Source organism: Leguminivora glycinivorella, chromosome 5 (assembly GCF_023078275.1).
Source record: "Leguminivora glycinivorella isolate SPB_JAAS2020 chromosome 5, LegGlyc_1.1, whole genome shotgun sequence".
NCBI classification, from domain to species: domain Eukaryota; kingdom Metazoa; phylum Arthropoda; class Insecta; order Lepidoptera; family Tortricidae; genus Leguminivora; species Leguminivora glycinivorella.
This window is the reverse complement of record NC_062975.1, coordinates 4,240,207-4,266,893: the sequence shown is the minus strand read 5'-3', so window position 1 is coordinate 4,266,893 and position 26,687 is coordinate 4,240,207. Positions and strand designations below refer to the sequence as shown.

Genomic DNA, 26,687 nt, shown 5'->3' with positions numbered 1-26,687 from the left:
TTGGTTGGGCACATTAGGTACTGGCAGCGACTTGGGAGACATCTGTGGATACAATGTAGTAAGTACCCCTAGGTTAAGTTAGGTTTAGTTTAGTTTTAATATGTTTTTATTGTTTTGATATTGACGATACTAAAAGACAGTAAATTTTGAATAGGTATTTTTTAAATTTAGGTTTTCATGTCGAGCTCCCGACACGGTTACGGTTATTGAAACTAACCGTGAATCAAATTATTGTAAGCTGTTACGGGCCAAAAACTGGCGGGTATTTTACTACACTCCTCTAACCATGACTTAACCCTGACTTGGGGCTAAGTAATGAGTCAAATTTAGTGACAAGAATACAGAAAACATTTACAGATTTCAGTGAAACATTTCTGTGGTTAAATTAAAGCTTAAACGGGACAATAAAACGGCATCGAATTCCCATATCTCTCTCTAATTCGGCATTCGATTGTTGCGTAACGCCCGCATGCGAACTTCATATTAAAACCGGTCAAGTGCGAGTCGGACTCGCTACACCAACGATTCCGTATAAAATTTTTTTTTGATATTTATAGTTTTAACCACACCCACCCCCTTTCTTCCCGTGGGTGTCGTAGAAGGCGACTGAGGGACTGCGACTGGGTTAAATTGTGGCTTAGGCGAGAGGCTGGCAACCTGTCACTTTAATGTCACAGTTTCGTTTTCTTTTAACCCCTTATTTGCCAAAGTGGCACTGAAACTTGAGTAGTTTCATGTGCTCTGCCTACCCCTTCATGGGATACAGGCGTGATTGTATGTTGTTGTTGTTGTTGTATAGTTTTAATCAATATAGGTTTCGGATTTTTTTCTTGTATCTGTAGCACATATTAGACAATATATAGGTCCATGGGGTCCCAGCGTGTAAAAGTTTTCACAGAAATCGCGAAGCGTCTAGGTGACCTTAGACAATATTATTTGTCAGATTTCATATTTAAATATGGGTCATCAGAAGTACCAGTTAATAATTTTGATTCCCTCGAGAGTACCCGTTTATTGAGACATATATATTTTGGTTTCTTCTCGATACCTCGACGCCTTTCTGAGATAAAGGATATTTACAGACACACATAAGGATGTTGAAAGATGGAAAACAATGTTGATTCTATAAAGGTTCCATGTTTTCAACGTGAGAAACGGTACCCTAAAAATGAATGAGCTCATACAAACAAAACTCATGTCAATTACAATTTATCACGCACACGTGGACCGGCCACCACTGTAATGTGATAATTGTTTAAGGAGTGACACTTTTGTTGTGCAATAAGGGTTTGGGCTAAACTTAAAGATAATAGAACAATGTGCTTACCATTAGTTTTTAATATTATGTTACTTGATAGCGAAAGGCAAAAAAATACATACATTTCCTTTCACATTTATGAAAGACATGTGACGAGAAAGATATTACGAATGAATGTGGAAGGTGGTGGAAGTAACGGGAGGGGAAAACCGAAGAAGAGGTGGATGGACTGTGTGAGACATGATATGGAACTAAAACAAGTTAATGATGAGATGAGAGTGGCAGAGATGTATGGAAGAGAAAGACATGCTGCGCCGACCCCAAGTGACTGGGATAAGGGCAAGATAATGATGATTAGAAACTCATGACACCTACAAAGAACCTAAACGTAAAACTTTACGTGTCTAGTGCTCGACAGTGTCAGTAGATGTCACTTCAATCTATGTCAATAAATGTGTAGGTAATCTACTGGGCATTAGCGTATCGAGCACTGGTACCGTCAACCGTGGTGGCTTTAGGAAAATTTGGGGCTACTTTGATGGTATTTGAACGGCTTTAAAATTTACATTATTCATAATTATTTACTGAAACTGTTCATTAAACTAGTTAGATCAATACATATTCTTGTAAATCTACCACAGAAAATCGCGAATTTGCTTCCAGTATGACTTTAAAACTAACTTTTCAAAGTCGCCCCTGCGTTTAAAAGCCACCCCGGTCGACCGTACAATCCTTATAATACTTAAGTATTTTAGTCGACGTTTAAATCAAACTGTATTGCAGTAATACCAAGTCTTTGGGTTAGGTTACCATTTAATAAAGCGTTGCGGAGCTACATATTATCTTAATGCATGAATCTGAACTTTGTGCTAATAAATATGTATTTAGGTTGTTGATAGTAATGGTTTATAGTCTATTTACTAAATATGTAGATACGCACATTCACACCAGAATATATTTATAATATTGCATTTTTAATTACCTACCCTTCTTACTTAAATTAAATACTTGCACAACTACATGCATCAATATTGCAGAACAACATAACATAAAATCATAACATTTTGCAAACCATAACAACATATGAAAAATGTTTTGAATGATTCTCGCTTCGCCAAATTTTTTAGATTTCTTAATGTCATCTCCCAGTCATCCGGTCAATGTAACTTTCATGTACCAAGTCGTATACTAGTAATGTCTCATAATAACTTGTGTGATATCTTTGTCTGAGGTCAAATCAGAAGTGTTTGTTTTATTTTCATAAATAAATACGTATATGCCTAATTATGTTTCCTTGTGCAAGTGCTATTTTTTCACCTCCCCGTAATTTCGGTAAAGGTTTTTGTACGCAAATACGACATAATAAGGCTACTCTAGTTATCCATATTAATATTATAAATGGAAAAGTGTGTGTGTCTGTTTGTTTATCCGTCTTTCACGGCAAAACGGAGAGACGTATTGACGTGATTTTTTAAGTGGAGATACTTGAAGGGATAGAGAGTAACATAGGCTACCTTTTGTCTCCTAACGCGAGCGAAGCCGCGGGCATAAGCTAGTTACATATAAAGTCTAAGCAGTCAGTCAAATCACTGTACCGGTTGTAAAAATGTCCAAAAAGATTAATGTGGAAATCGTATCCCAGTTAGGGATTCTTACTGCAGTAAATTCGTATCAGTTTCACGTCGATACTAGGAACTATATGGCTCGTTTGTAACACCTATTGTAGCTAAGTTTTATAGACTAGCCACTTTAATAGGTACTTAAACTAACCTGGTATCTTGCCTTGCAAGATTCAAAATGAACTCGCCATACCTGGACCACGCCTCATTAATTTTGTTGGCATAATAATCATTTGAGATATTTCGTAAATTTTTAAAGTAGCTTAAGTATTGTTTCGAATATTCATTTTGGTCTTCTTAACAAGATGTAACACCGATTTAAGTTTTAACTAGTTTTTAATATTAATATTTATTGGTTTGTCTTATTGGCTCCGTTATTAAATTTTTTCCTACGTATTTGTAATAAATAATATAGTTATGTATGTAGTTTAAAATCTTGGTTTGATATTTTTTTATGTGGGCATAAATGAGTTTTAATGTTATGATTCAATATATTCTAGAAGAATAAGCGTGAGTATTTCGCTTGGTCCCCTAAATTGAGCCGTCCCCGAATATCTTCTCACATCAATCTCAATAAAAAGCGTAACAAGCCGATTACTTCGTTCCGCCGCGATAATTGTTGTTCATTAAACAATTCAACAACAATTCAGGAGTGGGCGCAATGTTGAGGCAAGAAAATAATGAAAACCAATTTTCAGTTTGAGACAAGGTTGATGATAAAAACCTAAAAGACTTGTAATTTTATTTAGGTATTAATTTATTTAAGCTTTTTGTAAAAACAAAACTGAACGTACATAAGGCGAACTGGATGCCCTGAAGCATTCTCAGCATTCCCTTTTCAGGGTTTTTAGATGATATTTGATGACACTGAAAATATTACAAGTTGTACAAAAGTAGTGTTACCCTTTGTCTTTCATTAAACAATTCAACCACAATTCAGAATTGGGCACAATGTCGCTGTAGAGGCAAAAAACAAATGTGACAGTTTTTGTTTAAACAATTTTGAGACAAGGTTTACTTGAAGAATATCAAGTACATACCTACGTCAATTTATTTTATAAGACTCTAAAATAGACATAAAAAAAACTAATGTGTCTCAATAGATAAAATAAATCAAAATAAGTTAATGTACGAAGTACAAATAGCAGGCCTTTGTAATAAGGAATATGCTAGAAATATACAATCAACTAATTCACTCTACGGCCCAACACCAACGCATGTACCGACTTTAATACAGGAGCTCTAAATCCTCAACTTGACAGTTTTAATTGTTCCCCCGCTCAAAATACACTCCCGAGCGACATTGCTATAAATGATAATACAATGCGTGTTCTATCTGACGCCTCTATGTCTCCTGTCTAAGATTTACGGCAATGTATGTAATGCATTACTTCTTTAATGGCTCAGTAAACGTGTTTAAATTTAAATTCGTTTAAGGAGTTAGTTAATAGTGGGCCTAATGTGGCAGCTATTTGAGCAGCAGCTGTTTGACTATTCATTTCTGTTTAGTTTTCTAAATGAGTGTTGTGATCTCGAAGATTTACCAATGCGGATGCAATTTTCTTTTAATTCGTGATTCCTGATTGGAACATTTTATTTTAAACATTTTAAGTCAAACGATTCCTAATGGACTTCTTTTTCGTTTTCTTTCTAGCGTTATTCGTCCGAGTTGGCAACTAATTGCAGGAGTTGTCTTAGATTTCATTTCGACGGTGGAAAGGAAGAACCCCTTAAGCGACATTTAGTGAATTGTACAGGAGAGTGTTTCAAAGTTTTCTTTTTGAGAAAAAAAATCATAACTTTTTTCCTATTTGAAATAGGTAAATGAGTTCTTAAGACGATAATCTTATTTTATTTTTCTCTATTTTATGAAATAAACATTTACTCCAAAATCTTACAGGATCCTGAAAATGATGTCGCTTAATTGAAAAGGTCCTCAAAATATTCCCGGAAGAACCATTTAAGCGACATCATCATAGTACTATAAAACTCACTGAAGCCACTTACCTTCTTTAACTTGTCTCTAAGATATTCAATTAAGCAACAGTCGCATGGGCAGTTAGTACGTGCCAATTTGAAGTGGTATACCAGAAATGAAGTGGCACTGAAGCTTTAGTAGTTTCATGTGCTCTGCTTACCCCTTTATGGGGTACAGGCGTGATTGTATGTATGTATGTATACCAGAAATTTGAAACTAAATCGACACTTTTTTGTGAATTATAACGCTAGCTTTAATATTTTTAAAATATTTCATATTATTGAAAAATTTTGAATATATTTGCGGTTAAAAAAACGCTATATTGTGCGTTTTTTAAGGAGAAAAATAAAATACTTAACGAAATTAACGTGTATTTTTATTTTAATAAAATAAATCTACTTCTAATAAATAACTCTTAATTAAGTATGCACTTTTTTGAGATCACAATCATTTTGAGTTTATAAATTATTAAGAATAAGTAGCTAGCTTACTTATTACATACCTACTGCCGTGTCTTGCGTGGGCGACGGTCGCGCGACCGTCGCCGTCGCGTCTCATGCTTCCATATCGACAAGGTTTGATTTTGTATGCGTCGCATCGCCGTCGCCCACGCAAGCCACGGCGTAATACCTAGTCGAATCAGGCAGCGATCGGCGACACAACCGCCGCACTCCGGTGTTTAACCGCCCGCTCCGCTGACTGAAGCGACCCACTGCATTCCATTGTATAAGTAAAGCACCATTCGCGTGAAATTCGCGCCAAAAATTGTTCACTGTACCGACATCAAATAGATTAGAACAACACTTTAACCGTTATCATATCATTTTCAATCTTCACTTAACCGACGTATCGCATTTATAAAGTATACTTTAAGCGACAGGTTCGGCCGCGGTAAGGAGTGTCGCTTAAAGCAATTAAATAACAACGTAATTTTTCGTAACATTCATTTAACCGACAACCGTTTTATTAAGCAGTTTTGAAGAACCACTCAAGTACAGAATTCATGATATATGTGCCCGGAATAATCAATTAAGGGACATTGCATCGGAAACGAACTCTTTTTAAAAATAGTTTATACGACTGTGGTAATATTGGAGTAGGTTTTAAGTGACACAGATAATATTTTATTCAAATTGTGTGTCGCATAAGGGGTGGTTTTTCAAATTCAGACCTCATTCGTGAATTACTTTAAGCGACATATAAGTCATCGGATCGCCGTGAAACCCAATTCTAACGACGCAGAAAAAAACGCTGATTCCAATGATATATATAACTCATTTTCGACCAAAATGTCGCTTAAGTGGTTCTTCCTTTCCACCGTCGATTTGATTAATAGTAGACTGTACAACTTTTCTTTTTGTGTTAGGTAATTAAAATAAAATTTTAAGTAAATTGGTACAATCCTCGCAATAAATATACTGTATTATAACCTTTTCTTGAGCTTCTAAGTCCTTTGTTCCAGAATTTTGTGGAGGAAATGGAACGTACTCCGTAATTTATAGCGCATGAACTCACAGGTTCGGACAAACTTGTATTTGCTGTCGGGAACAGCGCCGCATCTGACAGTTCTCATGTAATTAGTACGGGGAAGAGTTTGTTATAATTTTAGAGAGTGGTAAATTTAAGTTTGCTTTAACCTTACACTTATCATTTACGGCTATCACCGGATGACTTAAAATTTAAAGGGAGGTAGAATTTATTTTACATTTCTTATTATATTTTACAATTTTATATGATTTTAAAGATAACATTTTTACTGACTTATTTAAAATATGATCCGTGGTAAATATTATCGAAGAGATAAAAATATACCTCTACTCTAACATTTTACCAACAACAATTCAGACTTGAATAAATACATTTCTAGTACAATGCAACTCTTTAGTCTTCCATATAAAGTGCCACTTCACACTTTATTGTTAATTTAACAATATATAGTTTTAGCTCCCGTACCTCACCACTGAATCCCAATCAAAAAGGACTTATACGACCCAACATTGTAAGTACACATACGTCTCTTCTGAATTGAGGAATAAATAGCCGAGCTTAGTACTGGAGCGAGTAATGGACCGTGTTCACTGTAGATTTATGGTTCGCCCCGTTCGCTCAGTTCGCAGTATTCGTTTTGCAGCCGGCATTAGTTCTTATGAAACTGAGAGTGTCGTGATTTGTTATTGTAAGTTCTTGTGATATAGTGGAGGAGTTTTGATCGAGTGTCGTGTCGACATACCCTTACTGGAGGAAATATAGCTGGATATATAAATGGAGGCATAACTGGAGATTATTTATATACCTACAATATTGTTTATTGAAATCAAATATTTACGATCTCTAAAATATCACTTCCGAGATCATTCTGGACCTGAGTTATCTATTATTCCCGTTTATCCATTGAACACCAACGAAGACCTACTAGACCAGTGCATGGCCCGTTTCTTGAAAGGTACAAGCCTTGTATTACAAGTGCGTTTCCATGACAACCCATACGATTTGACAGTTCGCGCACTGGTAATACAAGGCTTGTACTGTATTTACAAGTCAAATCGTATGGGTTGTCATGGAAACACACTTGTAATACAAGGCTTGTACCTTTCGAGAAACGGGCCCAGGGTGCGTAGTGCGTAAACGCATTCCCCACTCCGACAAAAAAAAGGATGCGTAGCCGAATGGCACAAACGCTCACGAAACGAAACGTGACGTCTTGCATATTGGCGCGACAGAGCCAGACTACTGTACGCTAAGCGTACTTAACTTCGGGAACCACAGGAATAGTAAATAACTTCCACTCTTTATATTTAAAGTATAAGATGATTTATTAAGAGAACACTTAGAAGCTACTTTTATCAGTGCCCAGTAAGTAATCATATATTTTTAAATTCCTTAGGGCAACCAATGTTACCAGCACAAATTAAACACTTTGTATTAATCTACATTATACATTTCTATGATAATTTTAGTAAATAATCTTTAATTATTTTATACATTCAGTTTAATATTTAAATACTTTAAAACACATATCTAAATAAACTATTATAATCATAATCTATGAACATTTAAATCAGTTAATCACTAGACTCAAACGTTTCTCAATTATACCTTCAAATCTCAATCACTAAATTCAATGTTTACATACTTCTACCCGTCATTTGCTAACATTCGGCCTTTTCTGACATCGTTAGCGTCCTCGCGTGTACGTCTGTGTTACTAATTTCTAACAATATTTACAAAAATCATATACCAATTTTCAGTATTAATAAGTTTTAGTAAGCAATTGCTAAAAGCAATCTCATAAATGTAAATAACAATATACCATTTTCTGTATCAGAATACAATTAAATTTACTACTTAATAAGTACATCATTTTACCCAACATATCAATCAAACAACCACTCTGCACTTATATTCAAGAAGTACAACACACTGTTCTTACCTGTACGACATTCACGGTTAATAACACCACCGGGCTATTAGCGCCACTAAGCGCTAGCAGCACCATCAAGCGCTAGCAGCGCCATCAGGACTCGCCGCGCCACCAAGCGCTAATATCGCCACCAAGGGCTATTAACGCCACCAGGGCTAGTATCGCCACCAAGGGCTATTAACGCCACCAGGGCTAGTATCGCCACCAAGGGCTATTAACGCCACCAGGGCTAGTATCGCCACCAAGGGCTATTAACGCCACCAGGGCTAGTATCGCCACCAAGGGCTATTAACGCCACCAGGGCTAGTATCGCCACCAAGGGCTAGTAACGCCACCAGGGCTAGTAACGCCACCAAGGGCTAGATTCAGTAAACAATCATTAATGAATACAAATTTGAAAACAATCAATAATCTAATTCTTAGAACAAATTAAATTATCCTCATAGTTTATTTCAGTTTAATCAATAATCTCTACACAAGTTTGACTTATAGCTACAATTATTTCATTAAATGTTAAATAATTAAACTAATTCACTATAAAATTTACTTTATGCGTCAGAATCACTCTCCATGGGATCATTTTCAAAAACCAACCAAGGGTGTATCTTATCCACCGCAAACACTGATTTGTATACCGGTTTTCCTGCCTTTTTAGTAATAGGCGTATCCTCGACCTCATACCTATCATTACCCAAGACTTTGGTGATTTTGTAAGGCCCGCTACATTTAGGTTGCAGTTTCTTACTTTGGCCAGTTGGGTTACCTATCTCTCTCTCAATACGGACAAGATCGCCTATTTTATATTCATGTGGCGATTTCCGCTTGCTATCAAATCGCTCCTTTTGTTTCTCCTGCCCTATACGCATCCTTTCACTAGCCTCTGCCCTTATTACGTCTGAATTCTCATATTCTTGAGCTTCTGAGACTATCTCATTCATCACCCCATCAGAACTGCCTGTGGGAATTATGCTAAACAATAGTTGCGACGGTGTTTTATTAGTTGACTTATTGATCGTATTGTTAAGACCCCATTGCACTTTAGGTACGCAAATGTCCCACTCATTATCCGGTTTTCCGTGATTCATTGAAGTAAGTGCGTCTACAATGGAACGATTATAGCGCTCAATCTGACCATTGGCGCGGGGGCTAGCAACTGCATTAAGAATATGAACACACCCTTTGTCTTTTATATAAGTTTTAAAAGAGTTACTGGTGAAACTAGTTCCCCTGTCTGTAATCAAACGCCTCGGTACGGCAAATATGCTGAAGTATTCTTCAAAGACATTTATGGTGGTACTAGTCTTACAGTTTTTAACGGGCTTTATGTATATGAATTTGGTGAACGCGTCAATTATTGCTAGGAGGTAAGCATTTCGCCGTTTACTTACAGGAAATGGACCACAATGATCTGCGTGTAAGGTGTGAAATGGTCTATCAGGTTTTTGGATGGGATGTAGCATGCCTTCCTTAGGACCGCCGGGCACTTTGTTATAAGCGCAATGTAGACATGCATTACAGTATTTTTTGACAAACCGGCGCATCTTTTTGAACCAATACACATTGCGAATTCTTTCATAAGTCTTTTCATATCCAAAGTGCCCAACGTCATCATGATGACTTTTAAGGATCTGCCACCTGACCGATTTTGGGACGACCCACAACAAAGTCACATCTTCGCCCTTTTTAACTATACGATAGAGCCTATCATTTTTATATACAAAATTATTTTTAACATCTACTGTTACATTAGTCTCGGGATCTTGTAGAATTTGTACTATTCGTTGTAATTCGGGGTCAGCCTGTTGAATAGTTTGTAACCATTTGTCATCAACTGTGAAATTCGATTCTGTATCACTTATGTGAAAAACGTGACAATCATCGTCACGACATGGTGGATTGTCTGCAGCAATGGCGTTTCGACTCAAGGCGTCTACATGAGTCATTCTTGTGCCAGCTCGATATTCTATAGCAAAATCAAATTCTTGCATAGCCATCCACCATCTCGCCACTCTAGGGACTAAGTCTTTCTTTGTCATTGTACTGCGGATTGCATGGCAATCTGTTACTAGTTTAAATGAACAACCCAACAAATAAACTCTAAATCGATTCAAAGCAGTTATGACTGCCAGAGTCTCCAACTCATAAGCGTGAAACTTTTGTTCCTCAGGCGACGTTTGTCTACTATAAAATGCTATGGGTTGGAGTCCCCTACCAGCGTCTTGTAACAGAATAGCGCCGAGGCCCATTTTGCTTGCATCTGTATGAACCTCCAATCGAGCATTAGGTTCATACAAAGCCAACACGGGTCTGCTGACTAGTATATCCTTCAATTGATTAAACGCTTGTAACTGTTCTGACTCGAAGCGCCACGGTTCGTTCTTCTTTGTAAGGACAGTAAGGGGCCTAGCTATCACAGAGAAATTGCGAACGAATTTACGGAAGTAGCTCGCTAATCCGACAAACTGGCGCACCTCATGTACGTTCTTTGGAGTGGGGAACTTCTTAACGGCATCGATTTTGAAAGACCCGGGCCTAATACCCTCTTTAGAAATTTCGTAGCCGAGATATTCGATCTTTTCTTGGAAAAACACGCACTTTTTTAAGTTTAATGTTAGTTTAGCGTTACGAAGCATAACAAATACCCTCTCAAGCTTTTCAAAGCCCTCTTTAACAGATTTTGACGGGACTAAAAGGTCGTCCATGTATGCAAGAACTAATTTTTGTCCAACTCCGTTTACCATCGAATTTATCGCGCGTTGAAAGACACTTGGAGCATTTGCCAAGCCGAACGGCATCCTGTTGAATTCGTAGAGGCCGTCCGGAGTGACAAAAGCTGTCAAGTGCTTACTGCCCTCAGCCATCGGTACTTGGTAATAACCGCTAGCTAAATCGAGGCTGGTGAAGAAGTTGTTGCCACCGAGACAATCTAATTTATCCTCAATACGTGGCAGTGGATATTTGTCTTTCAATGTTTTTCGGTTCAACGCTCGATAATCGACGCATAAACGTTTTTGTCCATTTTTCTTGCTAACTAATAATACTGGGCTTGCGTAAGATGATGAACTTTCCCTGATAATTCCGTTTTTAAGAAGATCTTCTTTAATCATTGACAGTTGCTCTTTTTCTTTGAGGGACATACGGTAGGGATTATAGACTACAGGATTATCGTCTTTAAGTTTAATGTCCATTTCTACTAGATCAGTTTTGCCTAATTCGGATAAGTCTAATGCGAAGCAATCGCGGTATTTCGATAAAAGCGCATGGAATTCATCACGTTCAGTGTCACTTAACTGCGTTCCTATTACGACATCTCCTACTAGCAGTGCTTGCTCATTATTATCAGAGGTAGTACTGGTAGTCAATGACATAACTGTTGACTCATTAATCTCATCGTAACTACTACCCCTAGCTAACACTTGATTTTTATCGAACTTTAATCCTGAATCAGAAAGATTTGAAATCATGATAAACCCGTGGCTATCATGAAAACTGTACAATCCCGGTAAAACGATGTAATTCTTTTGCTGTGCATTGCAAAATGAAGCAGCTACATATAGCGACCCAGTGAAATTTGCCACTGTACTCACTTCTACAGGTGAGGTACAACTTGGCGCAATCGTCATATCAACAGCTGTTTTTATAGTGTATTTTGTATTCGGTAGAACACATTCCTCCCCTGGAACTCTATAAAATGTCAAATGTTTTGGTGTTTTTATAACAACGACATCTGGTAACTCAGTAAAAGTGCGGCCTATCAGAATTTCGCTCGGCATGAGGTGATCGGGTATGACCATCAAATCAACTAGACTTTCAACCTCGTCTACACTTAGAGTACCCCTAACAAAACCCAGGGGTCGCACAATACCATCACCAAAGCCTCTTAAATTTTCCATATCGTCAAGGCGTTGCCATGACCCAAACATCTTTGTCGCATAACTTTCCTTAATCAAAGTACGCGCACTTCCGAAATCTATGAAAGCAGACGTAAGTATACCTTCGAACTTAACGTCCTTATAATACTTCTCGCTAACATTGGGTATGTCAGTGTCATTCGTTTCAATACGTCTTACGTCGTTATTGTCAGATGGAGCAGGCAATTGTAACAAACCGCTATTGCTAGAATTGCTGTTACTTGACGCCCCTAAAGTCGTCTTATTTCGACACTCATTCGCTACGTGCCCCGCCCTACGACAAATACTACACTTTTTCATAGATTTTGTACATTTGGAGCGAATGTGGCCAACCTCTCCACAGTTATAGCACACGATTTCTGGTTTGATTGACTCATTACTTGTTGCTGCGTTCGTGGCGTTTTGAGTTGGCCGAGAATCTTTGTTCCAAGGTTTATTGCGTTTTTGCGACATTAAATAGCTGTCACTCTGAGACAAAGTCCGTAAATACGAGAATAATTGTTCCGGCTCCTCAAAACGGCACGAATTTGCACTCATTCTGACAAACTTATCGTCTATCCCGTGAACTAAACACCCTACGGCCTTACGCCCTGCTATGTCGCATTTATTTATCAAAATCATTTTTTCATAATAGTATACGTCTAGTGGTTGCCCTAATTTACAACGCACATTGAGCATCCGTTGCAAAAGATCGCCATAGTTTTCAGTGGAGGGAAAAGCTAGTTTTAACTTTTCTATCCATTGCGGCCAAGTGTACAAAAGGGATGGCAGACCTTGGTACCAACGCTTTGCCAAACCAGCCAGCTTGGGCAGCGCATAATGGCACGTCTGAGTATCTGTCCAGGAATATATTTGAGCGCACTCGTTGACCTTGTGAATCCAACATTCGATGTTTTGGGCACCATCGTTAGGGTCAAACTCAGGCACTACGTTGACGTGTGCAGTATAGGCATGACCCGGCAAGATATTTCCCACTAACATACTACTTGTACTAGCTTGATTCACCCCAGTAGTATGATGATCATTATTACGGTTAGAGTTCAAAGGTATCTTATCTTATCTTAAATCTGCGGGGGCCCTTACGGATACACTTCGACCCATCGGGATCTTTTGTGCAATTACCCCCTACGATCCTAAGATCCTTCAGCTATTCAGGAGCTTCTCGACCATCTCCACGTATCGGATGATGAGGCTCATGGGTAGCTCTCTGAAGTCCTTCGGTGCCAGGTAGCCTGCTCCAAAGTTCTTCATTCTTTGTCTGGCGAGGGCGTGACATTCACACATTAAATGTCTGACGGTCTCTTCCTCTTCGCCACACATGCGACAATCAGTGTTGTCGGCGTGTCCCATCTTGGCCAAAATTCCTTTGACCCCGTAATGGCCTGTGAACACCCCCGAGTTCAAAGGTAACGGCGGTGTAGAACTTTTGGGTTTGTTTGTAATAACATCCCTTTGCTTACTCTTGCGATGACGATGTTTTCTCTGTTTCTTATGTCGCCGACGCGGCGGCGAAGATGTCGAACTACGTGACGATACCGATATGTTCCGGTCAGATGATTTCGAATAACGACGGTGGTGTTTAGAACGACGCTTACGCGATCTAGAAGCCCTATCTGATCCCATGGTTAATAATTCTGTTTGTACTTCACAATGTAGTTAGTAATCATCTAGTACCTAATCAATAAACTTTCCAGGAAATACACAACACATTACATAATTTATCTAGTTGCATAGGCGACTATTTTCCAAAATATACTTATATTAAAATAATTAAGCACGATTGTTACTAATAAACATTAATGTCTTTAAATATCCGTCTACTGCACAAACGTACAGAACTAAGTAGATACACATAAATTACTTATAACGGTTTCATTACGTAACGCGTTCATTATAAACTTTCAAAACTAAACGGTTAATCGACGGCTGAAGTTTCAATATTTCAAATTAATCACTTCACTTTTCGCGGCACCAGCAACGACTAGTTCATAAAATAAGCACTATTCACCAATTACATAAAAATCAGTTCACTGACCTTCACTCGGGGTCAAATACCTCGTTTCCAGGCGACGTAGGTTGCTTTTCCAGGATCGGCACTTCTGATTTGTACGCTAAGCGTACTTCGGGAACCACAGGACTACCTTTCGCGGCGTTTCGTTTCGTTTCGCATCGTGGAAATGCCATTCGGCTACGGGGCCAGATACGATCTAGAACGACGATTAGGACACATAAGTTTTAAAGCAACCGTATATAATATAATGTATCATGCTACATTCTCGCACTAGTGTGCAAAGTAGTACTTTACGTGCCTATGTTGAAACATCAAAGGGTACTTTACTTTAACACGTCGTCATGATAAACGTGCGAAGACAGAATTTGTAATTCCCACCGATCGTGTTTTAAGACGCTACAGGAGTCAAAATGCTAAAATGGAAAGGAAGCACTTTTAATTTGAGAATTTTATTTCGGGATTTATCGAAAAAAAATGTCCATTCAGAACAACTCAGTTAAAAGATATTGCGAAAAAATCTTTAAAATCGATGTTCCGCCCTCGACTGTTTTCTCCTTCAAAACTTAATCAATCGTAACGAAATTCGAGAATCTGAATAACAATGAAATTACCTGTGTCGGACAGTTTAGTTTTTTTGACAAATTTTTACCAATTTTGAATACCATTCAATCAATAATCTGTGTTAAAAAAATCAGTGCTCTATCTTTAAAAACCAGGGAGGAAGTAGTCGAGAGCGTTTGTATGGAGAATTGACCCCTCCTGTATTGTCTTAATTTATCGCCCCTCGTTCCGATTTCCTCTTTTCCGCACTTGTATCCTAATGTATTAAAGCTGTCATAATATCCCTTTCAAGTTTGAGACTATATTACATACATCTCATGATGCCAATTAATTAGTCGAGTTTGCTCTTAATTAATAAAGAGAAATTGCCATTGTTTAATGTAATTTTACCGGCAGTATTGTTTTGAACTCTCTCGCAATTAGAGCAGGTCGCAATGTGAAGGTTTCTGTTTATGTTCAGGCGTTTATGAGCTGTACTAGGTATTTGTTCCCAGTTTTGTTTAACTTTGCGCCTTTCAAAGGCATGTTTATTAGCTACAGTTTTTCTTTTGCTTGGTAAAGGTTTCTTTTTAAAATTTCATAATAATATGATTATTTAAGTGGAAATACTTGAAAGGATGGAAAGTGACATAGACTGCTTTTTGTCTCTTTCTAACGCGAGCGAAGCCGCGGGCAAAAGCTAGTAGCTTATAAATCTACACGATTTACGAATTCCCTTTTTACACATTTATTGTACGACGTTGTTCAGTACATATAGAGGTATTTATGGCCCCTTGAAGTTTCGGCCTGACATTATTCGGCAACGTATTCATATTATGTACTAAAAATACTGTTTATTGGTCCGCATCTTCAGAAGAGATAAACAACAAGCAGTCCAATCGCTAAAAAGCGATCTATTTCAAACAACTCGTAGCAGAGTTTAATAAATTTAAACCTAGAATTATAGAATAGAATAGAATAGAAAAAACTTTATTCAGGACGATATAAATTACAAAAAGATGTCACAAAAATTGAAATAAAACGTCACTGAAAAGGTTTCCACTCAGCTTGGTGTCAAGGTACCTTTTGGATACTTTGACGCTGGTCTTCCGTGGCAACCCTTACAGGATATAATAACATAAATAATAACAACAATACAACCACAATTTTATAAGTACTTATATTGGTCTAAGGTGACCATTGTGGTGGCAAATCATGTCCGTAGCCGAATAACTCAACTAGGTTACTTTCTGTTAAAAAAAAACAATGAAATTAAAAAGAAAATGCTATTACTACTGAGCATTAGTTTCTGTTTTAATTAATATAGTGTAATCCAGGGGTATTGTGGAAAATGGCAGTATATCTACGTCTTGTCAATCATGTCAGTGTGTGTAGCCGAATGCACAAACGCTCACGATAATATCTCTTTCGTAGCTATCTATCTCTATCGCTCTTGCGCGTTAGCGCGACAGAGCCAGACTACATTTCTGCGACGTTTCGGTGGCGTTTCGCATCGCAGAAATGCCATTTGGCTACAGGGTCAGCTAAGAAAGGCACATATACCACAATACTGTAATTTGCTTCAAAATACACCTTTGAAATTCAGAACCCCCAAGTTTATTCAATAGTATTTGTAATACTTAATACCCCTATAATTCAGTTGTATTGCCTTTACTGTCATTTCGATTGTGATATATATTCTTGTTGTAAATTTCACAACTCACATTTGATATTTGGTTTGTAGCTTTGCAATTGGAGTACCTACTTTCTATTTGACAATGTCCAATACTGGGTACCTAGCCACGGTGATAATCGCTAACGCTTCTTAAGCGTATCGTAGCTATGGCACTGGTCCCCCCGCGAGCTAGTAAGATATGAGCTATCGGCTATAAAAACGAACAAAAGGTAAGCACTCCCGTGCAAATAAAAGAGACACGGCGATATTGATAGCTCACCGCTGGGCGAGTAACTATAAACATCGCCTTGTCTCTTTTATTTACGCGGGAGTGATTATCTTTTGTCCGTTTTTATAGCCGTTAGCTCATAGTTTAAACTTTCACGATTATTACACATAATTAATTTTAAAATCCACGGGGACCACGCCGTCCCTGAAACGTTGGAGGTCAGTTTAATATGTAGTCATACGCGATAAAGACCCGATTTTAAAAATAATTAGCTCATATTTTACTAGCTCGCGGTGGGACCAGTGCCTATAGCTCGCCCCGCTCTTCTGTAGTGGCGCGACAGAGCCGGACTGCGTTTCGGTCGCTATGTAGCGTTAACGATTGACACTTTGGCTAGGCCGGCTGGGTCCAGGCAAATGGTGTGATTGCTAAATACAAACTTCATAGTATCAGAATAAGTCTCATGTCACTTTGTATACGTTACTGGTAAAATAGTTATTGCCCAATCCTATTAAGGTCTTAAATATAGTAACTGATCGAATAACGTGCTCTAATCGTGTAAATGCGAATAAAATCGGCTTTTACACAGATGGTGACAGCTGCATCACCAGTATAATACTCATATTAGAAACAAATACAACCTTTAATCTTTTAAGGGCTACTTTTTCGGATAAGTAACTTGATTTCCTTAAAACATGAGTGTCTGTAGGTATTTATCGAACTTCTACATTTTACCTTTACTGCAATTACTACGTACTTGCTATTCTCGGTTTGACTTTAACAGTTATAAAAAAGAATTTGTAAAAACATTTAGACAACATGCAAGTTAGCTCAAAACAGCTATTCGTTTTTTTATGACATTTTAAAGGCACGAAATGTTTTGAGATGTGTCTCCTTATCAAAAAATACTATAAATATATGATTTAAAATGTACTTGTTGGTCATGTATCCCTTTAGTTTGAAACCGTCTTTAACTAACAAAAAAAATCAAGAATTGCTTATTTCTAATTAATTATTTCTTCAGAGTTCTAAGCAGTGGTCGGCCATTCGGTTGCAACTCGGGCAAACCCTGTCTATTTTTCTTGTTTATTATATAAAATTATTATACACAGACAAATATAATATTTATTATGTTATATTTTATAGGCCAGAACAACAACGGACTTAAAATTGTACTATTTTAACTTGATATACCACAACCAAAACCCCGATCACTGGCTATAAGCTCTTATCGTCGATACTGTGATGGCTGTACCTTCATCTGTGGCTCGCACCAAGAAGCAATAAATCCAACAAACTGCGGCCCGACGTTTATTTAATATGCACAGAAGATTTACCTCCGGGCATTGAATTAAATCGAGGCTGCCTTAATGGAAGCTATGAACAACAATATGAATGGTGCCATACGTCTTTTAAAAAAAATTTAATTTTATTTGAAAATTTGACGGTACAGAAAACGGTTGCAGAAGGTACGCTAATATTTACGGTGTCAAATAGAGAGAGAGATAAGAGAAAGTTTAATAAGCAAAATTACATTAACACACCATGTATATAATTACCTAATGAATGTGGAAGGAAGTAAATGCAAGTGAATGATGAAATGACGGACAATAGAGAGGTATGGAAGAGGAAGACATGCTGCGCCGACCCCAATTGACTGGGAAAAGGGCAGGCGAATGATGATCATGAATTAAATAGGAATCCTAGGCCACTCTAGAACCATGTCAAAATGACAAGCAGTAAGAGGTTTCTTACAATCTGATTTATAACGTCACTTTGACATAGTTCTACAGTGGCTAGGGTTCCGATTGGTTGACTGTACAGGGGGATTACCATGACGTACTAAAAACGTTCAGTTTAGGTTGAGAAAAAGGGACACAGCTATAGCAGTTACATAGCTCCGTCCCTCTCTCTCAACCTAAACTGAACGTCTTTAGCACGTCATGGTAACCCCCCTGGTATCATGTTTGGTAAGCGAATTATTGGTACTACTGAGATTTTATAGTTCTCTAGATAATAAATAATGTTATGTTGAGAGAAACTGAGCAGACGGAATGATGACCAAAGTAGTTTTTTGTTATTACCATTTTAAATTGCAAATATGTATTTTAGGTTAGTATTTATACAGGATATGAAATGGGTGGGTGTCGAATTACGAATGGTGCTTGTTGGGCTCTACGTGCTTATCGTCTAATTTGCGACAAAAGCTTAGGTCATATTTCCATGAATTACCTTTGCCAACTTTGTATCATGTGACATGCGAATAAGCCTGATTGTATAAAAAAAATAAAAAATAAATAAAACGTTTATTCAGAACGTAAAGCTTAACCCTATTAAGCCGGGTCCAGACATGTATCATTTGCCCGATCCTATCACCGTATCCGATCACCGTACCGTATCTGCGTATTGTATCAAGCCCCGTATCAAGTTGTGGACGCCTCCGATTTGCTCCGTATCCGTATCTTCACAATAGTCATGATCGCGTATCAAATTGCCCAGTTTGTGCTGGTTTTAATGATTTTTGCTTTTTCACGGCGAAGGGCTGCCAATAAATAATCCAACTTTTTCTTTAATTCGCCAACTGTACACTCCATTTCGACGGAGAGTTCATCCCAGGCTTCCTGCTTCAGATTCCTGTTGTAATAGCTTTTGTGGCTGGGGTCCCATAATACTTGCTTTTCTTTATAGGCCTCGATAAATTTAATAACATTTTAATTGTTCCAATTCATTGTTTTTATTTCACGGCAAGGACACGAAAATGACGCGCACGTGCAACCGACCGAGCGTCGCGAGTGATGCGTCCAGACTGACCCCCGTCCGTATCTGTGTATCACCTTTGATGATCGGACAAAAACCGACATGACATGGGTCGGGCCGTATCATAACGGCGTATCGAGATCGCGTATCATGATACGCGTATCATTACCCGTCCACATATGCGATCATGATACGCGTCGGCGATACGGATACGGTGATCGGATCGGGCAAATGATACATGTCTGGACCCGGCTTTACATATCTTCTGCCAAACCACTTTGTGGTTTGTTGGCAGACGAGGCTCCCATACACTTATCAAGCTAAAATACCTCGTAGTTTTTAGATATATGTATAATATTTATATATATATATATATATATAAGTTTTTGCTACGCATACACACACACATGTACATATACGTATACGATGCATGTATAAAGTTTAATGCTTTAGATTAAGACAGAGTTGTATAGTCATAACATAATAGTAGTGTTACTACTTAAAAATACAAGTTAAAATATTTTCTATGAAAATAATTTAATTTGTTCTTAGAGTTGTAAATTCGTTTATAGTTTTGAGATTTTTTTAATTATATAAAACTAGTTTTTGCCCGCGGCTTCGCTCGCGTTAGAAAGAAACAAAAAGTAGCCTATGTCACTCTCCATCCCTTCAACTATCTCCAATTAAAAAATCACGACACTTTGTCGCTCCGTTTTGCCGTGAAAGACGGACAAACAAACAGACACACACTTTCCCATTTATAATATTAGTATGGATATGGATTACCTACAACTTTTTCTAAAGTGACATGTTTACTCATGATTCATGAAATAAAAGTATGGAAACGGAATAGCGCGTACAAGTAGAGAGATATAATAATTTTACAAAACATCACAACTACTACACATGTAACTTTTCTATGTACATTCAGTACATTAACAATAGATATTTTTGTGACAAGGTCGTGGAAGACCTACTGGCTGATCCTTTCGCCATTGTAGAACCTTTATTCTAATATTATTTGTAGGACAGAATTGAATTGATTTCAAGGAAATTTGTCACGTAGCAACAGTTTGATGAGTTTCAAATTGCTTTTCATGGGTTTTACCAAATTATTTATGTTTTTATTACGGCTTCGTAAATCAAATAAAACTGCTCGCAACTGAGGGTCAATATTTTAAGAGCTTGAAATTTGAGCTAGAAATATTTCTGAGCTTTTATAAACATGCGTTAAGACGATACGATACAGGTCAATTCTCCATACAAACGCTCTCGACTATTTCCTCCCTGGTTTTTGAAGATAGAGCAACGATATTTTCAACACAAATTATTATTATTTTTATCTGTGTCGGACCGTTTTGATTTTTTGCTATTTTTTTTTAAAAGACGCTAGAGCCAACCAAAAATTTCTAAACACGGCCTTTTTCAATATGGCTCAAAAAAAGATGTGATACTCAAGATCGGTAACAATTAGCCAAAAAATCTAAACGGTCCGACACAGATTATTTCATTGTTATTCAGATTCTCAAATTTCGTTTCGTTTAAATAAGTTTTGAAGGAGGAAAAAGTCGAGAGCGGAACCTCGATTTTAAAGATTTTTTCGCAATATCTTTTAACTGAGTTGGTCTTAATGGACATTTTTTTTTCGATAAATCTAGTTAATAACACTAGTATATTTAACTGAAATTCCCAAATTGAAAGGGGGACTCCTTTCCATTTTAGCATTTTTGCTCCCGTAGCGTCTTAAATATCATTCTGGCTCTGTTTACTCTGTTTCTTTTTTAATCAAAGATATGGTAGGTACTAGAAATCATAAGTACATAGGTATAATTTGAGAAAACAAAATAATATACGAGTATGTTGTTATTTCCCCTATCTCTATTACCTACATGCAAATAAAACTTGTGTTATATCCGAGTCACTATAAAGACAACTCTTCATTTAAAAATATGTTCTACAAATACAGTAAAATAAAGTAAAAAAGTTTCCGTGACCGAACCCGGGTTCAAACGTTGACCGGGTTAGTTCTAAAACCGTCGCGGAAACTCTCAAATTATGAGTTTTGATGATACGTTGCGCCACAACCGGATATAGAACCCGCCTTATGATTGCACCGACGTGTTTATTGTCGTTGTAAACATATCAATACGATGCTAATTTAGATTCATTGATAAATCTTTTATTTAGTAATAAATATATCGAGAATAAAATAAATTGAGAATATAAGTTCGACGCCCAAAGTCCATGTTTTAGGGAAAAGTGGAGATAAAGATGCGTAGCCGACAAGCTACTCGTTTACGTTCCGTTGTGGTTGGAACTGACAGCACCAAGAAAGAGTGATAGAGAGACACAAAGTGTATCGTAGCGCAGGATATTGTCACCTTGTCGAGGCACCCTGGTACTCTAACCCATTTTGCGCTAATTATTGCGACATACCGGTAAATGCTATCGACTACAGTGCAGCGGTACAAGTGCATTGTTAGAAAATAAGTTTAACAGACCTTAGTAATAACATGTAAGTCGAATATGCTTTTAGGTAAAGGTTACTTTTTTCCCCGACGTAAAAACGACGGTGTGTTATAAGTTTGACGTGTCTGTCTGTCTGTCTGTGTGTGTGTGTCTGTCGTAGCTCCCGAGTGAAAGCTGAATTAGTCGGGAGTGTTCAGCCATGTTTCATGAAAATCGGTCCACTATGTCGGGGTTTTTTTCAAAATTTTAATTTTGTGGTTAGGTGATAAAATATAGGTACTTACATGCCAATTCTACAACGGCAGGCTGACTCTTGATATCCCCACGGCTACTCCACGCGTAGCACGTACAAATAAACCGATCATCACCAAAATACTCTTCTAACTGATCTCTTGTCACGTTGCACTCCGCTTCAACAATCCTGACACCAGTTTGCGGGTCCACAAACTCGAACTGCGTGCTAGCAACCGACCGAACTTCATTGCACTTAAAGTACACTTGTAGGGCATTCGCTGCCCGACATCTTAATGTAGCTGGTTTATTTCGAACAACGAATGAATGTGAGGGTTCTAGTAGAAACATTGGAAGATCATCAGTCGAACTTTGGAGTAAGTGATCTCCTGATAAGTTGGGTAGTTCATCTTCTTCACGTTTGTCGTGATCGTCCTCTTTATACGGTTCACCATCATAGTCTTCTTCTAAGTAGTCTCTGTGGTGGGGAGGTGGGTGGTTCTTTTCTGAGTTGTACGGGTCTAAAGCTTCGACTCCAGCCGGATGGGCGTATTCGGGGCGTAGAGGAATGGGTGGCGTTGGTGCGGCTGTTGAGTCGTCTGGCTTCGGCGTACTGGAAGCTTCTGGAACAAAGAGAGTTCTGTGTTACATTTTTGTATTAGTCTCAAATATAACCACAAAGGTAAGATATCTAGACATACTGAATAATATTGTAAATTATAAAATAAGTAGTTATTGATAGCATGTTTATATAAGAATGACAACTCGAATCTGATGTAAAATTATATGTCCTCAAACATCTAATAATAACCCAAATTTAAACTGAAACATGACAAACGATCACAGGGAAACCGTATCAAATAGTTAATAGCGTTCTAATTACAGTTTCTAATTTATAATCAACGTCAGCCATATAAACGGCAACTGTCATAATAACACGCTCCCTTGCGGCATCGATTTCTACGCACCTGGTGTCACAGCTCACTCCAGGCGGCATTGCCAGAGTGACAATCGAACACGCTACGTGGTTACGTGGCAATCAAAACACATTCTGGCTCTATCGCGCCACTACAGAAGAGCAGGAGAGCTAGCTATGATATGCTTACGATTGTGACGTTGGCTAAGATGTCACAGCTCACTATTTACACGCGAAACGTAGATATTTGGATACTATACACCCTAGTTTACAAACACTCACGCACCAACCAGATTTGAATCTTAAACCCTACAGATTTAAGCTTCGATGCGACTGACGTGGAATTTCCCCGCGTTTCGCTTAGAAATCGCTATCAGCACATCAGTGCATGTTACTTTTCCGTTGACATTTGTACGTTTGTTTGTAGACGAAAATAACGCAAAGTGTGGATAACTTAATTAGTTTCACTTCCGTTCGGCTTATTTCTAATTCCGTTTTAGTGGGGTTGTTTCCTTTTCGGATTTTCCTTTATTTTTAATGAGATTAGAATTTTGCTTTCTATTTTAAAATGCACATAATGGCAATTTTATTTAAGACAGCTAATAATTTAACTCAAAAGGTCTATTGGTGGTAGTTTTTAACGTGATCCTCTGCATTTTGAAATACACATGGCTGTTTTTTTTTTCGTTTCATTAAAAAGTCTTTATATTCTTATGATCCCTCTATTATGCAGCAAGCCAAGTGTATTTTTCCTTTTATGTACCTATCATTCTAGGTATACATATTTAAACAGTAAAACTCTTAAAACACTCTTAAACTGTAAAATATAATTAAAACTTTTCAACGCCATTTGTTTAAACTTAAAAAAAGTTTGAAGAAGCACTTGATTGTGCAACCGGCACGTCAACTTAAATTGGTTTTAACTTTTGATTACCAACAGGTCCAATCGCTTCTCGCCTCTTCTAACGGGGCGTTATCATAGATTTTTAATTAATACTGACTCTGATTCAAAATAAAGGGCTTGTTTTTGATTGATTGAAGTACGCTTTCCAAATTATTTTTGGAAGTATATTTTTGAATTTAATATTGAGGTTAAGTAGAAATCTTTGGATGGTAAACAATGCCTTTTCCGAGTGTCATGTGATCGGGCGGAAGGCGAAACAGTCGCTCCGCGTATGCTTCGAAGACCTACCGCGCCGGCGGAAGGAAAAGTTGAGCTCCGCGTAGGGACCGAAGACCTCACTAGGAGGTAAGCTCAGATGCAGAAGGCGTTCCATCGTTAATTCCTCTCTACAGTCCTGACCACCGACTGCCATGCTGCTGGTTGCCTTGGTTCGATTTTTTTACAAAATGTAGTTGCCTTTTTTGTAGTAAAAATACGAGTAGCACATTGTCGTTTAAGCATAAGGGTTTTCTGATATTTGATTCATATAAACAAATCTCGTCCTAATCGTAAGCAAAAATGTGGTACCTTCGCTAGTAAGTGTAGTACTTTATTGGAAACAAGACCACTTGTTCAAAGAATATGTACGAACTTAATAGAATCAGCTCATTCAGTTCCTTAATGCTGTTAAGAAGACTGATACCAGGAAGGTTGATGCACCATGTTTTTGTAATGAGATATTCAGCGATTTACAAGGCAGTAAATTACATTTGAACATTAAGTCATTTACACAACACATGTAACATGTCAATGCACTAGAACTTAGCCTTAGAGCCTTGCCTACTTGCTTAACCTATTCAATTTAAATCAAACAGGTGAATACTAAAATTTAAACAAGCGAGCGATAATAAAAAAAAATATATATATTTATTTACCAACACAGCACGAAATGGAAATGGTGGCCTAGCGGTAAGAGCGTGCGACTTACGATCCGGAGGTCGCGGGTTCGAACCCCGGCTCGTACCAATGAGTTTTTCGAAACTTATGTGCGAAATGTCATTTGATATTTGCCAGTCGCTTTTCGGTGAAGGAAAACATCGTGAGGAAACCGGACTAATTCCAATAAGGCCTAGTTACCCGTCGGGTTGGAAGGTCAGATGGCAGTCGCTTTCGTAAAAACTAGTGCCTACGCCAAATCTGGCGATCTGGCTTGGGATTAGTTGTCAAAGCGGACCCTAGGCTCCCATGAGCCGTGGCAAATGCCGGGATAACGCAAGGAGGATGATGATGACAGCACGAAATGGAAATATGTGGGAAATATATGAAAACTTAGTAAGTAAAATTACAGATGTGTGTGCAGTAAAATGGATGAGACTCAGCGAGACGATGATGATTGCTGTAATCTTTGTGTGTCCTGTAATATGAGTAGGTAGTTTGTGTTTATGAAACCTTCATGAACGTTTTATTCTCATTCTGCGATTTTCTTTTCTCATTGGCCGTTTCAAATTCATTATAATACGTACTAAAATTTTCAAGCAGATTTCCTTCACGAGCGGCACTGCGCCGGACACCATGTTCATTGTATTTATTTTATTGTAGTAGCTTACACAGTAGGAATGAGAACTAGCATACGACTTTCAGTAGCAGTATTTGATTCGAGTGCTCAAAATGTAAATAGGTACAACAGTCTGAAATGTTACTAAATTCTAATACGAGTTCGCGTGTCACGTGTCTTGAATCGACTTTACGTTATACCTTGTTCGTTCATGTCATGAGCCGAGGCCTTAGAAACTACAAACGAATACTAAAGAATACATTCAAACATAATCGTATACACTCTCGATAAAACTAGACTATCTCAAAGCTTCGAACCGAATTCCAAAGTTTCTTCAATTAACACCAGTATCGTTGTTTCGTAATTCAGGTCGTGTATAATGAGTGCATGCGCACACGCTTCGTTAGAGGCCTTTTTCGGCGCGGTATCAATCACGCTTCGGTCGTCACGACTGATAAACAAAGGTAGTTTTTTGTTTTTCTACGCTTTGAGTCACACGGTTATAGTTGGTATATGTATTTGGACACGACGGTCAATATTTATGGACAAAAGGGTTATGATTTAAAAAAATATACATTGACATAAATTGTTACCTGGCACCATTCTACGCAAAGCTTGGGTAGGTAATAGGCGACGATATACCTCCACATACTTAGACATAAATAAATACATTTAGGTATATAGATTCAGGATATCAGTGTTCACCACTCAAATAAATGCCCTTCCGAGAATTTGAACTTAGGACTATCAGCTTCGCAGACCGGGTCACTAGTTCACTACCGATTAGGTCAGACCAGTCAATAGCTTGTTTACTCTTTCATAAATTTTAAAATCAAACAAAACTTTAGAAGTAGATTTTTCTTGTACTATCAGCTGCAAAAGTACATGGAGAAATTATGAATGAATTCATTGATAAATTCGCCATCCACTTTTACAGCTACATAGATAGTGATTTATTGACACAGCCTTTTAAAACCTTTCATAGCAACCTATTCAAAGTTTATAATGAAATAAATTAATTTTGAAATAGTTCATTATTGTAAACACAATAGACAGACTTGGACACAATTTCGCTTCATAGTACTAAATTGTGTTTATTTACTGCATTTAATTAATTTTCGCAATGGACTTAAATAAATGTTTCACTGAATTCTACGCCACATTATGCCAATAAATACCTGCTTTAATTAAATTAAAATGCGGTGGCGTACGTTAAACTTGCCAAGCCACAATT

The 26,687-nt window shown here is 37.7% G+C and overlaps 1 protein-coding gene across 1 annotated transcript in view; it reads right to left on the bottom strand.

Annotated features, from left to right (window-relative positions):
* Positions 1 to 26,687, bottom strand: part of LOC125226098 (netrin receptor UNC5C-like) — a 162,195-nt gene that overhangs the window by 44,291 nt on the left and 91,217 nt on the right. The window contains 1 exon segment of the mRNA XM_048129957.1: positions 22,153 to 22,722. Coding sequence (XP_047985914.1) covers positions 22,153 to 22,722 — 570 coding nt within the window.